A 17,018-nucleotide genomic window follows, 5' to 3' on the forward strand; every position below is an offset into this window, starting at 1 on the left:
GGCGGCGGGTGCAGCAGCGACTGGCGATGGCGCGACGCCGGACCGGGATGGAGGCTAGCATCGCCACTCGCCGAGCTGCAGTGGGCCAGCGGCGTGGCCGTGGCCGCAGATCCCGGTCGCGGGATGACCGACGAGGGCGGCAGGATGGTGCCGCGACCATGGCTGCGGCCGCGGACGTGGACAGGGGCGGCGCGAGCGCGGCAAGGAACGCCGCGGTGATGGACTTTGGATGGGGATGGCGGCGCAAGCAGCCCTCGTCAAGTTCCCGGCCATGGATTTCGAAGTGTGCCATGTATTGCTGTGTACGTTAAATTTCTGATTCCTTCCATCGGTTTGCTCGGTTAAAAACCGAAAAACCGAATTAAAAACCGAAACCGAACTTATCGGTTTTTTATTTTCAGACCAACCGATCGGTTCTTGAGTTTGGAAAACCGAAATGTCTTGGAACCGAATAAACCGAACCGAATTAACGGTTAAAACCGAACGCCCAGGCTGACCCCGGACGCTCATCTGCGGCAGCCTACTGCTCTCAGGTTGTTGGCATTGGCACTCCACTTTCCACCAGACGCAACGCAAGCGCCCCCCTCCGCTCCGCTCCGCTCCTTCCTCTCAACTCCGAGGCGAAGCCGGAGGACGGCATGGCGCGGCGCGAGGCGGCGAGGCTTCTCCGCCGCCTGGGCCCTCTCGCAGTCGAATCGCCGACGCGAGGTGAATTGCTGGTTTAATTTTCCCTGTTGGTCCGGGAGGTGCTCGTGCTCGTGCCCGACCGGGTACCTACCTGCTGTGGGGCCTGGGTTTTGTCCCCGAGCCGCCCGTAGTGCGTAGAGCGGGATTAGCGGTGTTCGGGTGTGGGATCACTTCAGTGTTGGTGATCTGGCACAATTCTGTTGCAATCGCGCTCCTAGTCAATGGGAACTTTTATCTGTTGGTGTTGGAGCACCAAGCTAAGCTGCAGATGCTTCATCACACTCGACTCTGTTAATTATTACTGAAGTTACCAGAATGGTAAGACATATGTTGCAGGTGTTTGCTTGATGTAGCCTGTGCTGTCATGGTGGTTAGCGATTCAGCTAGCGATGTAGCATCAGAATGCAGCTTCGAATAGAAATTGATTTTTTTTTTTTATCATTTGGGGCAAGTTTGCGCAGCAGAGTATTACTAGGTTGATTGAAGAGCTGGTAGTGCATGGTGTACGCCAATCTTTGACGTAGTAAGTAGTTACTTAAATGTGTTTGCATAAGTGCTTGTTTGGTTGGTTTATGAGACGAAGAATATGTCAGGTTCACAAAACATTTTAGATTAGTTCAATAATAACCCAATAAATGTGACACCAGCCGTGTTGTTCGTGGAGTAGTACCAATCTTTAGGGCTTGAGCATTATTAGAAGTAAAGAATTACAGAAGTAGATTTTTTTTTTCTGTCAGTGAGGATAGTGGTAGCTTTAACAGTAAAGAATCAACGATTAGATTTTAGTGAGAATTTGAGCGTATGATAATCTTTACTGTTCGAATACAGACTGGTAACTAGATATCTTTGACGATCCCTGTAAAATTTGAGAAGTTTTGATTAAAATCTGATGATAAATTATGCTTTTCAGGCATGCCTCATAGTCAACATGAATCCACAAACCGCATTGTGAATTCTTGTAGAAGATTCCACTGGATTCCCAGTCTACAGCCCCCTCTGTGTGGACCTACAACTAGTGGGGGAATATATGAAGGTCAAAGCAGTGCTAACAAGGCTTGTGAAGTTCAGAAGCGCACATTTGGTTCTGCTGCAACACACATTCAGAGGAATCCAGCCTATTCAGAGCTGAACTCTGATGATGTTTCTTACTTCAAGAGTGTCTTGGGTGAAAATGGTGTAGTTCAGGATGAAGACAGAGTCGCAGTTGCAAATGTAGATTGGATGGGTAAATACAGGGGTGCAAGTCAGCTATTACTTTTACCAAAAAATACTACAGAGGTATTTCATCAGTCAATTTAGTGGGCATTTATTTTCTTGAATAACTAAGTAGTTACCATCATTTTAACATAGTTTATTAGTGTTGTTCAGACTTTGTGTACAATGTGTAATTTCCTCAATGATCATTAATTTTCTAAATTTCTGAAATCGCTCTTTTGCATATACCAGGGTGTTATCAAATCCATGCAAATAACATATCTTATGCTGGTTCTTTAAGTGGTTCACATTTTCTTTGTCATGAAGATTTTTTTAATCACTGCTATTCTTGTTCAGACACAAGAAAAGAATTAGTGTGCAAATTCTTTATTCAAACATTCTGTTTCCAGGTTTCTAAGATTCTTTCATATTGCAACACCAGACGATTGGCTGTGGTTCCACAGGGTGGCAACACAGGTCTTGTAGGTGGCAGTGTGCCTGTTTATGATGAGGTAATTGTATTTCTAAAGTTTTTTAATCTGTGCCAGGAATGAAATGTTGGAATAATATTCATTTTTCGCTAGGATCCGTCCTATTGTTTATGCAAATCATAACAACTTTTCTTTGCTGTTAACTAGAAAAGGCTGAGCTATTTTGCTGCAAATATGTGGGCTATATGTTTATATGGACTGACAAGAACACGAGATAAATTGTGAAATATGGGAAAAAGATCACATAGACCTTGTTCAATTTCAGTGTTATGCTTAATGTTATCTTTAGTATTTTTTATTATTTTTTTAACATTTCTCCCATATTTTCTATTCTTATGCTTATTGATGTGTCAAATTAGTTTTGTTATCTATGCAGTGGTTCTGCATTTGTAGTTTTTTTACTGTTCATAATGTTGATGTCCAAGATCACTGATTAATGTTTTATGCCCTTGTCTGCAGGTGATTGTTGGCCTCGCAGGCATGGACAAAATCATTTCCTTTGATAATGTGAGTTCAATTTCTTTTGCCTGGTTCAGTACCTTGTATTTTGTTGTATTCTCATTAGTTGCTTCTTCAAATGCATCCAAGGGTCACGAGAAATCCTTGAATAGTTTACAAAGAAGGTGCCAACTTCTAAGTCTGCTTATTATGGTGTTGCTAGGTAAATGGTATTCTTACTTCTGAAGCTGGTTGTGTGTTGGAGAATTTAAGTAAGCTCGTGGAAAATGAAGGGTAAAGTAATATTTCACAATTTTTCCCTAGATGTTTTGTTCTGATTTCTATTCCAAAGGCTTGTGCTGGTCTGCTGGATATGCTACTATGCTTTATTCACAGATAGTGTGTTAAGTATTGAGTCATCAATAAAGGTCTCATACTCATCTGTTCTTGCTTGTGGAATCGCTAATGATTGAGACAGGTCCCAGAACATTTTTCATTCCTTTTAGTTCAGTTCTTATAAGATCCTTTTTTTGCCACCCAATAGGCCTACATAAAGTCTGTAACTTCCTATGGTGCATACATACTGAAAATTCTTGACTAAATTTGTTTATCTCCATTTTCTGAACAAAAGAATTTACAATCATGAGCTACCCTTTAGAGAACACCAGTTCTTTGGTTTCCATGCTGGAAGCCTAATTGGTCTTGATCTGCTTCTCAGGTTTATTATGCCACTTGACTTGGGAGCAAAAGGTAGTTGCCACATTGGTGGGAATATTTCAACTAATGCCGGTGGCCTGCGTTTCATACGCTATGGTTCACTTCATGGAAGTGTACTCGGTAGGTACACGTATTGATCTTATAATTATAATTTTAACACAATATACATGCATCTAAACTCTCAGGGATCTGTACTTTCCTTTTAAATTATGTTTGTTCCCATACAGGTCTTGAAGTTGTCCTGGCTGATGGGACTATCCTTGATATGCTTACTACTTTAAGGAAAGACAATACTGGGTATGATCTGAAGCACTTATTTATTGGTATGTACTGAGCATGATAACTACTCCATGACCACTGTGAAAGCAGTATTATTTTTGCAACACCAAACAGTTAGTGAATACACAACTTATCGTTCAGGAAGCGAAGGCTCACTAGGAGTAGTCACCAAAATATCAGTACTTACGCCTGCAAAGCTACCATCAACTAATGTTGCATTTCTTTCCTGCAATGACTACAAAAGCTGTCAGGTTCATTTGCCTTGGCATTCTCTACTTTTTTTTTACAAAAGTAAATTTATTCAATCTTTCTATGCATGAGGTCTTCAATAGTGATTACTGTTTACTGATTGTGTTCCCAGAAATTACTTCTGGCAGCAAGGAGGAGCTTGGGTGAGATCTTGTCTGCATTTGAATTCATGGATCATCACTGTATTGATCTGGTACTTACATATGAAATTCTTTTTGAATTAAGTTATGCATCATAGAGTGAATTAAGACCCACAAATTTGTTATTTATCATCATTTTAATGTCTAAGCTAATAACTAAATTGGACCTTCCTCAACTTTGCCCCACATTAGACCCAGCTTTATGACACAGGCTGACATTTAGAACAGGGGATGAAATTGTGAATCCCTTGCTAGGTTGATCAGTTTGATGCGATGAAATATGCCTTTGATATTCTTATACATCAATAAGCCCTTGAAAAGAACTTGATTTTCTAAGGTGCTCCTATATACAATGAAACATTTCATTATATTGTCTGCTTTGCATATTTAGATTGTTTTTTGATAGATCGTTTATTCTGGAGGCTATGCGACATTTGGAAGGAGTTCACAATCCGTTACCTGCATCACCGTACAAATTTTATGTTTTAATTGAGACAACAGGAAGTGATGAATCATATGACAAGTAAGTTATTGTAGAAATAGAACATGATTCAACAATGATCATTTGTCGATGTTTATGACAGTAGAGGTTATTACTGTTGCCCTTTGATTCTGATTTATCTGTGACTATTGCTAATTAGAGAGAATGTAATACCTATTTCACTTTTTTTTTATTCATGAGATTTATCACATAGTAAAAAAGTTTCTGCTTCCATGAAGCTTTCTATCTTTGTACTGATTTTCTATATTTTGACATTACTTTGGTGAAAAATAATAGCACAAAAAAAATTGTTGTCCTTTATGGATATGGACTAGATGAATAGATGATGATTTCTGTAGCATGTTTTCGTCTGAAACATATTTATTCTGTGACCTGTCAATTGACATTATCTTATTGGCATATGCTTGAGAGAAAATTGACAATTGCTCTGGGGAAGATCAATTATCATGCCAACTTGCAGTTACTGAGATTAGGCTGTTCATCTGTGTATCTTGTGCTTAAAACTATTCTAGTTTCTCATCATGTCTTTTTTCTGGCTTTCTACCCAAAGACTTAGCCTTAGATAGGAGTGCTTGGAAGACAGCTATTCACGTGCCTGAACCTTGATTGCTTCTGTTGGGTTTCAACTCTAGCCTACCCCAACTTGTTTGGGACTTAAAGGCTTTGTTGTTGTTGTTGTTGCTGCTGCTTTTGTAGAACAAAACTGGAAGCATTTTTGTTGCGTTCAATGGAAGATGGTCTAGTAGCTGATGGTGTTATCGCTCAGGATATCAGCCAAGCATCAAACTTTTGGCGGATCCGTGAGGTTGTCATCCTATAATCAATACTCTGTTTATCTCTTATACGGTTATACCTTAATGTTGACTGATGAATGTTATGTCTGTGCTGAAACTTGTCAACCATCAGTATCAAACTGTACTAGCATGTAATAGCTAACATTTAACACAGATGCTCATGTTTACGGATTGAAGGGCAGGCCTGGTGCAGTGGTGAGAGCTCTCTCACTGAGTCACCAGGTCACGGGTTCGAAGCAGCCTCTCCGCAGATTTTGCGGGGGGGAGGCTTGCCTCGGTTTTTCCCTTCCCCAGACCCCACTCATGTGGGAGCCTCCGGCACTGGGTCTGCCCCGCTCATGTTTACGGATTACAAAATGATTCAATGTCTGATTTGAAATAAGATGAACTATATTTTTTTTTTCTTTGGAACATGCGGTTTGGTTTTTCCAGTTAAATCCTTCAAACCTAAAGCTTCAAGTGCCAGACTGTTGTTGTCGGCGTGACACAGACCAACTTTCAAATGCACAAAATGATGGACCATGTAGCGATAAATCTTAAGATTCTGCTTCTGTTGTTGTTCTTGCAGGGTATATCAGAAGCATCTGTCAAAGTTGGTGCTGTGTATAAATATGACTTGTCCATACCTGTAGAGAAGCTCTATGATATTGTTGAAGAAATGCGCTGCCGTCTTGGTAATTGCGAGACTTGATCTACAAAAAATCTATGGGCTTCCAGTTAACTTAGTATGTTGGTTTTCTAGGTGATAGCGCAGAGGTATTGGGCTATGGCCACCTTGGAGATGGGAATCTGCATTTGAACATTGTATCAAGCAAATATGACGACAATGTATGTTGTTTATATCAATTTGGATATAACTTGGAAGTTGGATGTAGATTGTTTACTTATTGAATGCTTCAGTGTCTTGAGATGATTAATGGATAACCTTATCTTGTTTTTCCAATGGAATTTTAGACTCTTGGACGAATTGAACCATTTGTCTATGAATGGACTTCAGCACAAAGAGGAAGCATCAGTGCAGAGCATGGTTTGGGGCTAATGAAAGCTGAGAAGATTCACTACAGTAAATCACCTGAAGCAGTAAGTTTTCCATTGTCCTACCACCACTTGCACGAAGCATGTACATTATGAGTTAGGAAATGACCAATCATACTGAGTTGTAGACTTCATCGATTGAATTGCTACTTTGCTTGTGCATTCAAGCTACCTTTTTGCTTGGCAAAACTTATTAGATAGGTCATATGAATATCTGCACACACCAAGGCTTGTGTGCACCACCTTATTTTTTGCACTCTTTTGTACATTATTATAGAATGGTACAATATGCTTTTATGGGAGTCGGGAGATGCTTAGGTCCTTCCTGCTTTGATTAGTCTATTGGCCGTCCCACATGTGGCATAGCTCAGTGGTCAGAACTGTTTTTAACTATCCCAGTAGCTAAATACAAGCAATGAGCTAATGCGCGGTTTTACTTTAAGAACAATGCACATGTTTGTATCGATTGGTTAGTGTTTGTAGTACATCACTAGTAACTCTAGCTACGCAGGATAATTCGAGCTGCCTTGCCCAACTAATGTTCTGTTTTCATTAGGTGCAACTAATGGCCTCCATCAAGAAGTTGCTGGACCCCAATTGGATCCTGAACCCCTACAAGGTTCTGCCGCAGTCAGTACTGTAGCTGAAGGTACTCTGTTATCCTATGGTTTAATAAAATAGAGTGACTTCCAAACTAATGTTTTCTCTTAATTTATGAAACTAATCGGTTTATGTCAAACCCCACTGCTTCCACCACCTGCAGGTTAGGACCTAACTTGCTGAGCTTGTGGCTGTGGCTGAGTAGAGCTGCTTGATGCTTGAGCTGGGCAGTGGTAAAACCAATAATTGAGGCGAACATGGGAGGCATGCTGTGGTTACTGCTCTGATGGTCCCACTAGGTTACCAAAAAAAAAAGGAAATCTCCCTCAACTTCACGGCGTTGAGAGGCAGCTGAAATAAGTCGAGAGTTGACTTTCCAAGTCTTCTATGTTGGTGAAAAATTCAAAATGGCAAGTTGTTGAATATAGATTAAGACGTAGAAGACTTTTTTTGCCAGTTTTGGAGCGCGCCACACACCATCATGCCTGCCAGCTAGCGTTTTTCCCAAAAATGTCACATCATGTAAAATGAAATAAAATATGAATGAAACATCCATCCTCAACATAATTTTGCCAGTATTGTTTTATAGATATTCAATTTCATGGCTCAGAGTTATTAACCATGCCAAGAGAGTTTTATGATGAAACTCACTTCTCTTTTCTTAAATACGTTGCCCGTCATAAAAAAATGTCTATGTGACAGCCTATTAATTAAATTCAGATAAAAATCACATAAAATTAATATTAAGACTGGCCTAACGAATTGGAGCTAGCAGATGTCATCCTGATGAGCAAGGTTCATATGCTGCAATTTATTCTCTGTTGTGGACATCTTGTATGCTAGTAGATGTCCTGAATTGTACTGAAAGCATTCGAATTACGATATTCTCGAGTTCGAGTGACAGGTTAAATGAGGAATGACCATGCATATTCAGCCTGCTAAAAGGACGGGAGCTCATAGGCTTGTCTGGTGAACACGTCGTCCTCTTCTGTGTGCAATTCATCCTCAATGAATAATCAGTGGCACCAATTGGATTTAACCGTGAACATGCCGCCATAATCTTCATCTTCAACGATTAACAGCCCTTCCGCTTCAAATAAAATTTTAAAAAATGGAACAAGCAACAGAACTATTTCCAGGGCAACTCGCAACATTGGACACGGCATGAACTTGATGTGTTGCATATTTGTCACGGAATCTGAAACGCAGGAAGTTCAGTCGGAACATCTTTTCACCATGGGAAGCAGCTGTAAGCCAGAAAACAGCAAACAAGCCAGATGCATCTGCAGATCTGCCCTAGGCATCGCTAGTAAATTTGAATAGAACAAATGCATTTATCTGCAGCAGGAAAATATCACAACAAACCATCAGCTGCCTGCATAAACCACAGCTCTCTGAGCTTAACATTCTCATCTTATCTTACTCAACCCAGACTACACGCAGAATTACACCTTTCTGATTTTAGACAGACAAACGCAATAGCATCAAGAGCTGAACAAATTGAAGATTGCTCGGCAAATAAATATCAGAGCAAACATCCATTTCCACAGATCTGCACATTGCCGCACAGCACATCTCAAGCATTATTGCCTTATTGGTGCAAAGTTCATCCACAATGCAAAATGAGGCAAAGCTGTCTCGGTAAGCAGAACAGCAGGCTAATTCAAAGATCACATACTGCGTAAGTTCATTATTTAGTGCAAACTCCAAAGTAATTACACAAAGATGCCGAATGAACCAGGATCACTGCCTACAGATTATGGTACCAACTTACTAATAGACAACTTTCAAAGGCTGAATAGCAGTCAAGCCGTAGTGAGGACACTAGACTAGAAGTGTAGTGGGGACAGACTTTTGGTAGGCTAGTAGTGTCCCTTAGCTACTAAGTTTTGTAGGCTTATCCTGCAGCTAGGACAGTAGGGGTTTTTTTTTTTTACTGCAGCACAGCAGCACACCTTCACTGGTTCCAGTTCACACACAAACTGGACCTACCCCTCTATGTATAAATATGCAACCATGGTAATGCAACAAGTAGTTCAGTTCACAGCGGCAGCACTAGCGTGCTGCAGCAGCAGCATTTTCCTTGTGTGTGTGTGTTCTGTTCTCAACCTCATCTTCTATCTACAGCCGTGAGTTGTGAGGGTGTGAGCAAGGTGCTGCTTGCCTGTGCAGGCCGGCCAGATTCCAACATTTGTCTTAGTGCATAGTATGCACCTGAAATTTATTATCTCGTATGAATTTTTTACAAAAGGAGTTTGAATCTTAAATTTGGGGCAACGAACATCTATAGATGCTTTATGGATCACCGAAAATGTGGTTTGCATTGAACTTTGTAATGTTTTTTTTTAAGGAAAAAATTGTGGGAGAGATCCCCACAGCACTTCATTTTATAAATTTTAAAGAGTTACAAAGGAGGAGGACTTACAAACATCTTAACTGTATGCATCTAGCCAAAAACAAAAAGAAGACCTCAGGTCATCACTAAAACGTAGGGACTGCAGGAGGCACTGATTTTTAAAATTTCTAAACCAGCTATCAACATGTGTACTACCATTCCTGAAGATTCTATCATTCCTGATCTTCCAAATCTCCCAGGCTGCAATAATCACCACTTCCATGAAAAACGGTATGTTCTGCTGCTGCTTGGCATGGGCCAGACGCGAATTTAAACCGAGGCTTGTGTTCCAGTGTATGCCAATCTTCTCCCAGCAACTCTTGGCAAAGGAGCAGTTGAAGAATAAATGATCTAGGTCCTCGTCTGCCCCTGAAATGCACATAACGCACTGGACTTCATCCTCGGCATGAAGGTTTCTTCTTCTTAGCATCGTCTTGGTATTCAACCTGTCAACAAGAATTAGCCAAGCAAAGAATTTCACCCTTGGCGTGCATTTGAACTTTGCAATGTGGTAATGCGAAATTTTGTTTCAAGAACAATGTAGATGTTTGTATTGATTGGTCAACATTTCTAGTAGTAATTTACCAGTAACTCTAGTTATGCAGGATCTTTCAAGTTGCCTTGCCCAACTAATGTTCTGGTTTTTTATTAGGTGCAACTAATGGCCTCCATCAAGAAGTTGCTGGACCCCAAGTCAATCCTTAACCCCTACAAGGGGTTCTACCGCAGTCTGTGCTGTAGCTAAAGGTACTCTGTTATCCTGTGTCTTCAAAGGAGTGTTTTCCAAACAATTATTTTCTCCCCTACTCCTAATCGGTTTATGTCAAATCACACTGCTCCTGTCATCCGCAGGTTAGGACCCTGTAACTAGTAAAGGAGTTAGTTGCTGACCGGAGGTCCAGAGCTGCTTGATGCTTGAATGGGCTGAGCAGAGGCAATGCGAATAGTTGAGGCGAACAGGGCGATGCTTATCGGCGTGCGCCCGACGTCGTGATTCAGCTGGGATCTGATGTCACCTGGTCAGACCAGGTAGGATCTTTTTTTTGAAACAATATGACCAGGTAGGATCTGATGTCACCTAGAGAAAGAATGGTGGCCTGCAGGCTGTTGTAGTTCTTCAGCAGGCTGTCCTAGCCTCCTAGGTCTAGGTATATGCATGATCATTCCTCGTTTCACTCGTCACTCAAAACTTTCAAAATTCGCAGGACATCATTACTCGTTTCACTTGTCACTCAAAACTTTCAGAATTCGCAGGACATCATAATTCGAATGCTGTCTGTATAATTCAGGATAGCATCTGCTAGCATATAACGATGTCCACTACAAAGAATAAATTACAGCATATAAACCTTGCTCATCAGGATGACATCTGCTAGCTCCAATTGGCAAGCATCTGAAGTTTGAAGTTGAAAGTGATGTGGCTCTGTGGGATATGGGTGGTATGGGAACAACTGAACGGAGAATTTCAGGGAGAAAATCGGTACTTTACAGGGAATCCAGGGGGGAAACCGTTATCGTTACTTTCCCGCGGAATTCAGTAAAAGACCGTACCAGTTAAGCGTTTGTTGTGCTGTGTGCGGACAATATCGACAAAAAAACGTATTTTACTTGAGCACTTCAATACTAACTTCCAGCCGTGTTCAGTTTCTGTTAAAAGCACGGGGGACCATGGATTATATATACGGTGAACACATCGTTCTCCTTTGTGTCCTAACTAATACATCCTCAATGAATAATCAGTGGCACCCAATTAGATTTAACCATGATCTTCAACGAACAACAGTCATTCAAAGAAAATTTTAAGAAAATGGAACAAGCAACAGAATTATTTCCAGGGCAACTCGAAACTACATTGGACCCAGCATAAACTTTTTGTTGCATATTTATAACAGGATCTGAAACGCAGAAAGTTCAGTCGGAACTGATTACTTTTCACCACGAGAAGCAAACAAGCCAGATGCATCTGCAGATCTGCCACCAACATCGGAACTGATTACTTTTCACCACGGGAAGAAGCTGTAAGCTAGAAAACAAAGCAAACAAGCCAGATGCATCTGCAGATCTGCACCAGACATCGCTAGTAAATTTGAACATAAGGCATTCATCTGCAGCAGAAAAGTATCACAACAAATCATCACCTGCCAGCATAAACCACAGCTTTCTGAGCTTCACATGCTCACCATCTTACTCAACCCAGACTACACGCAGAATCACACGTTTCTGATTTTAGACCGACAAACCCAATAGCATCAAGAGCTGAACAAATTGAAGATTTCCCGGCAAATAAATATCAGAGCAAACATCCATTTCCACAGATCTTCACACTGCCGCACAGCACATCTCAGCATTATTGGTGTGAAGTTCATCCACAATGCAAAATGTGGCACGGCTGTCTCAGTAAGCAGAACAAGTCTAATTCAAAGATCACACACTGCAATTAGTTCATTATTTAGTGCAGACTCCAAAGTAATTACACAAACATGCCGAATGAACCAGGATCACACTGCCCTACAGATTATGGTACCAACATACTAATAGCTCACATACTGAACCATTGTCTTCAGAGACTAATAAAACAAACTGCACTGCTGAATAACTAATTTAAGGATCAACCTGGCAAATGTAAATACTGATGCATAACTGAAATAAACAGATATCTCTGTTCTGCTTCAAGGAATCATTCTTCAGTAACGATCATCGTAAGCACGAGCTGCCCCTCCCCTGCTTGGACGGTCATATGGAGCAGGCCTATCTCGGTAACTCCCACCAAAGCGAGCAGGCCCACCGCCACCGCCGCCGCTGCCACCGACACGTGAACCACCTCTGCCATAGCCACCAGTGCCCCTCGGATCATCACGGTAGTAACCTCCATTGGACCTCCCTCCATCTCTCTCATAGCTCCTTTCTCTGGCAAAGCCACTGGACGCATAATGATCTGCACCACTGTACCTGTCACCAGAATAGCGGTCTGCTGCTGGCGCATAGCGATCACTAGCATAACGATCACGCCCAGCACCATAATAAGTATCCTTGCTGTCTACATAGCGGCCACCATCATATCGATCATCATCATAGCGAGCAAAACGATCTGATCCTCCAAAGCGGTCACCACGTCCCCCAGTACCACCACCATACCTTGAAGCGGGAGAATACCTTCCAGTTCTACCACTTCCATCTGAATAAGGGCATTCACGAGCCCAATGTCCAGGGCGGCCACATTTGAAACAATCATCACTTGCTGCTGGAACTACATCACCTCCACTACGATATCCACCTCTAGCACCAGACGAGTAACCACCACCACCACCACCACCACCATATCCATAACCATCATCAGAGTTCCTAGGTTGAGCTTTGTTCACAGAAATATTACGGCCATCCAGTTCTCCATTATGCATTCCCCGAATGGCAGCATCCACAGCCCGAGGTTCTGAAAATGTGACAAATCCAAATCCCCTCGAGCGGCCTGTCTCCCTTTCCACTACAACCTATACATACAATGAAAATGAACCAATGGGAAGATAGAAACTATATATAATAGTGAGCAACCAAAAATTCTATCAATAGGAACAGCATACAAATTAGGGTGATGTATGAAATCAAACAGCTAATGAACATTGTGCAAAACCAGTGAAATCATCCCAACTGTACAAGAGTTAACAGTCAATCCTTATGCCACAGCTCAAATATTGTATGCAAATCAAAATCTGCTTTGACCATCCACTGGTTAAGAACATTAATGATTACGGCCAAAGGTCAGAAGTCAGAACCAAAGAATCTATCATGTGACCACAGACGACATTGATGAGTCTGAACACTTCCAGGTGAGGACCATGTGCTGCAAGAACCAGTATCCAATCCAGAAAACTGAACAGAGACCAATTACTTTTGGGAAGTTGTATGGGCACAAAACTAAGAGGTGAACTATAACATGACCAGGTAGATTTTAGTTACCCTGCCATATCCTTCAGAATCAGAAAAACATAATCCGAAAGTCTAAATGATTTTTTTTAATCCTGGCTTTTCTTTTGTATGAAGAACTAAACATTTCCATTGCAATGGGAAATGCACAATGGACTTCGAAGCAGATGTAGGCACAGATGAGCATACAACACTCTTCAGCATCACCATTGCTGCCTCGCTACTGAAAGGACAAATGGTTTCTCTGCCTTATCAAACTGATCCAGAAGAATGATGCAACCAAATTTTGCCACAAGTTCAGTCCAGCACTGGCAACCATGTTTACTTCTGTGGAGTTCATTAACCATGCCAGTGACGATTCTTTTCTGTGATCTAAAGCTGGCAGCAGTTATCTTAAGTACTAACATGGCAAGAACAGGTGTCTGGTTCTGTCCACAAAATGGAGCACATCTAGCAAAACTGAATCTAACAGTGTGTATGCCTCCAATTGATTTTTACTGAACCCATCACCGCAAAAATGCTAACCAGCGAGCTCAATTGATTAGTGAATTTCTTTTCCTGCAACTTTACTAACTTCCTAACATATAGAAATGGAAGTGACAGCAGCCTCTGTGAATCATCGGCTGCTATTAGATTGAAATTGTAAGACTAAAAGAGGGAGAAAAAACAAGCCCTAACATACACAAATAAGAAACATGACTTGTTCCAGTTTATGATATATAAATTATTTTGGCCATTACTGTGGTTATAAAAAAAATTCAACTTAACCATGAGGTTCAAATGTCCCTTGATACAAACAACAACATAGTAACATATGCCTTCACTGCAAGGGATTGCCATTATTAACTTACAATGCACATTATGTATAATAATTATAACTTTACTAAAGTCATGAGACACATTTCAGTGACCTATAACTAGGAATGGTGGAAACATAATCAGAATGGTGACAACAGACAACTAGTAACAATTCAAGAAAACTCTACGGTTCCTGGTAACCAAATTAAACATGCCCAAGTTACAACAGTTAACAAGCAGTTTAATCATCTGTTTTCCCCCAGATCAAACACAAAATATTCTTCAAGTGTGTAATCTTTCCGTGTCACAAAAAAATTGTATCATTTGCTAAGGTATATGAAAAATTATAACTGCAGCAAACTACCATTTATTTATGCGCCTACTGCATCACACTATCATGCAACCAGGTAGGATAAAAAGTGATCCATATAACAGGGTAATCCCCAAAAACAACCTTATTCTATGACTCCCTATATTTTTTGGGGGTAAATGACTCCCTATATTTAGGGAGAGCACATCCGTCAAACCACACTAAAACAGGAGACCCCCAACTAATAAACTAACTCCAATCCCCCCAAATCACAAGCATCACGGCAGGGAGAGCCGTCGCTGTACCTGAGCCTCGATGACCTTGCCGTACTGGCCGAAGGTGCGCTCGAGCGTGCGCTCCGTGGTGTCCCAGGACAGCCCGCCGACGAAGATCCGCCCCACCTTGTCCTCCGCCATCTTGGGGCCAAGTCAATCAGAACCACCTGCACGGCAAACCAGCAGGTAAATCCCATCGATCAGGAAAACCGAGATTCCGCAGCGATCCGCGCAGCGCAACAGCGCGAATCGCGTCGCGACAAGACGAGGCGGGGAGGGGTGGCGGCTCAGGCTCACCTCGCGCGGAGACCTAGGGTTGCTCGGATCGAGGCGCGCGGCGGCTAGGGTCTAGAGAGAAGAAGGGCGATGCGGAAGAGACGATGGGATGGGGAGAGAAGGGGAGGTATCTGGAGCGTCTATATATCTGGGGGACGGGCCGCAAGCTACTAGCACGTGTCGTCGGATGGGAATTTTTTTTAATTGTCCTTTTTATTTTTTATTTTATTTTGCCTTTTTGTTAGGCCATATTTGGTTCTCTAGTTCAAGTGGTGTTTGGTTTTTTGAACTAAAATAGATTAAAGTGGATAGAGGGCAATAAATAAGAGGCATGGGTGTCTACAATACCTTTTAGTCTATTTTAGTTCAATTTTGTGGACTAAAGGACTAAAAGATTTTAGTCCACTTTTAATCCAAATATTTGACTGTTTAGTCCAACTAAAATATAGATTTTAAACTAAAATACTTTAGTCCATGTAACCGAACACATAAAGTACCGTAGCTGAAGATAAATTCGGAAAAGGTAGTCTGGTACGTGCCTGATTAAAATTTTTCTTTTTCCTTGTACTGACGGTTCCATCTCGGGTATTGTGGAGTCTTTATCGGCACACACGTGCTAACATTCGGAGAATATATATGCAAAAAAGAAAGAAACGCCAAAAGACATATGTCCTGATATGTTTTCAGACAATTTGAAAGGGAAATTTAAAATTGGTGCTTTCAAGAGTGCCACATGTGCTTGGTCAAAAAAGAGTGCCACAAGTGCAAGATAGCATTTAATTTTTTGTGTGTGTGGGGAAGATAGCATTTAATTGACTATATAAAATATTCTATTCGTCCACAAAAGAATGCAATTATGTGATGCATGTCAGTCAAACTGACTCAAGTTTATCAAAATTTATAGTAAATAGTATTAACATTTATGTCTCCAAATAAAATTATTATGAAAATATATTATATAACTAATCTAATGATACTTATTTTATATCATAAATGTTAGTATTTTATATAAATTTAGTCAAAGTTTGAACTATTTGATTTTCCGAAAAGCGATAATTACATTCTTTTATGGACGGAGGGAGTAGTCATGTCTAATGTTTTCTTTGTTTCTTTTCTTTTGTTTCTATTGTTTTTAGACATCTTTGGAATGCAGGATTCTAGAAACATAGAAATAGAAAAAACGAATGAATAGATTGTCCTAACATCTTGAATCCTATTAATCAAGAAAACACGGAAAACATAAGATTGAATGTTTGGATGGAACACAAAAAAAGTACAAGAATTCGATGAGCAAAAGACACCAAGAAATTTTTTCATGAGGTTCGATCTCTTGGTAAAATTTCTCCAAAATTTATACGAAACAGGCCATTCCATTTATAGAAACATAATTCTTTGTTCCAAAGGGAGTTCATAGGATATTTTCCTATATGATTTAAATGCTCTAGAATTCCTTCAATTTTTTGCTTTTATTCCAAATGAGGCCTTCCTACGCAATATAAGTTTGCATTTGCATTGGAAACTACTCAAGTAGTTTCATCTATATGAAACTTATGTGTTCTCTCTTTATCATTTCGTTACTTTTGTCAAGTAAACACTAATATAGCACTCATGAAAACAGAATGCCCAATTTCGATCATAACATGTCCGGTGCAATCTTAACTGCATTATTAGGGATCATGGCAGTACATGTGATTGATTCAAATCGGCATATATTTCTGCTTATTAGATAGAAAAGGTCTTATCTTTTTCATAGTTTCAAATATAAGGGAAAGAGCCTTTCTAAAATGTACTCTCTAAATCATCATTTCGAGAGTAATTTGAGTAAAAGTCGTTTTCTATGTCTTTGTATTCTCCAACAGCTTTTCTATATATCTTGTCTATAGTCTAGATAGTCTTTCTTGCTCTCCATCATTGGCT

At 40.6% G+C, this 17,018-nt stretch overlaps 2 protein-coding genes and 1 long non-coding RNA gene across 4 annotated transcripts; 2 read left to right on the plus strand and 1 right to left on the minus strand.

Annotated features, from left to right (window-relative positions):
* Positions 1-511: 511 nt before the first annotated feature.
* Positions 512-7,753, plus strand: LOC136545351 (probable D-2-hydroxyglutarate dehydrogenase, mitochondrial). Of its 2 annotated transcripts, XM_066537376.1 has the most exons (16): positions 512-708; positions 1,598-1,965; positions 2,292-2,393; positions 2,832-2,879; positions 3,034-3,104; positions 3,529-3,647; positions 3,755-3,850; positions 3,948-4,057; positions 4,168-4,248; positions 4,618-4,718; positions 5,394-5,502; positions 6,060-6,165; positions 6,234-6,319; positions 6,446-6,571; positions 7,083-7,175; positions 7,290-7,753. In XM_066537376.1, the coding sequence occupies exons 1-15, from the start codon at positions 639-641 to the stop codon at positions 7,167-7,169; spliced, it is 1,680 nt and encodes a 559-aa protein (XP_066393473.1). In that variant the 5' UTR covers positions 512-638; the 3' UTR covers positions 7,170-7,175; positions 7,290-7,753. The 2 variants fall into 2 exon arrangements, with proteins under 2 accessions (XP_066393473.1, XP_066393474.1); XM_066537377.1 differs by lacking the exon at positions 512-708 and having other exon boundaries at positions 1,912-1,965; positions 2,324-2,393; positions 7,290-7,752.
* Positions 7,754-9,486: 1,733 nt separating this feature from the next.
* Positions 9,487-11,352, plus strand: LOC136541527 (uncharacterized). Its single transcript, XR_010780382.1, has 2 exons — positions 9,487-10,268; positions 10,374-11,352. It is a non-coding gene; the product is annotated as an uncharacterized lncRNA (long non-coding RNA).
* A 563-nt stretch (positions 11,353-11,915) lies between these two features.
* On the minus strand, positions 11,916-15,235 carry LOC136541526 (glycine-rich RNA-binding protein RZ1C-like). Its single transcript, XM_066533461.1, has 3 exons — positions 15,123-15,235; positions 14,856-14,992; positions 11,916-13,009 (listed from the first exon to the last, which is right to left on the minus strand). The coding sequence occupies exons 2-3, from the start codon at positions 14,964-14,966 to the stop codon at positions 12,206-12,208; spliced, it is 915 nt and encodes a 304-aa protein (XP_066389558.1). The 5' UTR covers positions 14,967-14,992; positions 15,123-15,235; the 3' UTR covers positions 11,916-12,205.
* Positions 15,236-17,018: the final 1,783 nt, after the last annotated feature.

Source organism: Miscanthus floridulus, chromosome 3, assembly GCF_019320115.1.
Source record: "Miscanthus floridulus cultivar M001 chromosome 3, ASM1932011v1, whole genome shotgun sequence".
Lineage (NCBI taxonomy): Eukaryota > Viridiplantae > Streptophyta > Magnoliopsida > Poales > Poaceae > Miscanthus > Miscanthus floridulus.

Excerpts from the sequence above, each read along its gene's own strand:
- LOC136545351 (XM_066537376.1), top strand. The coding sequence starts at position 639 with ATGGCGCGGCGCGAGGCGGCGAGGCTTCTCCGCCGCCTGGGCCCTCTC. Across the intron at positions 1,966-2,291 it reads TACCAAAAAATACTACAGAG|GTTTCTAAGATTCTTTCATA; the intron begins GTATTTCATCAG and ends TTCTGTTTCCAG. Across the intron at positions 5,503-6,059 it reads ACTTTTGGCGGATCCGTGAG|GGTATATCAGAAGCATCTGT; the intron begins GTTGTCATCCTA and ends TTGTTCTTGCAG.
- LOC136541526 (XM_066533461.1), bottom strand. The coding sequence starts at position 14,966 with ATGGCGGAGGACAAGGTGGGGCGGATCTTCGTCGGCGGGCTGTCCTGG. Across the intron at positions 13,010-14,855 it reads GCAAGGTCATCGAGGCTCAG|GTTGTAGTGGAAAGGGAGAC; the intron begins GTACAGCGACGG and ends TTGTATGTATAG.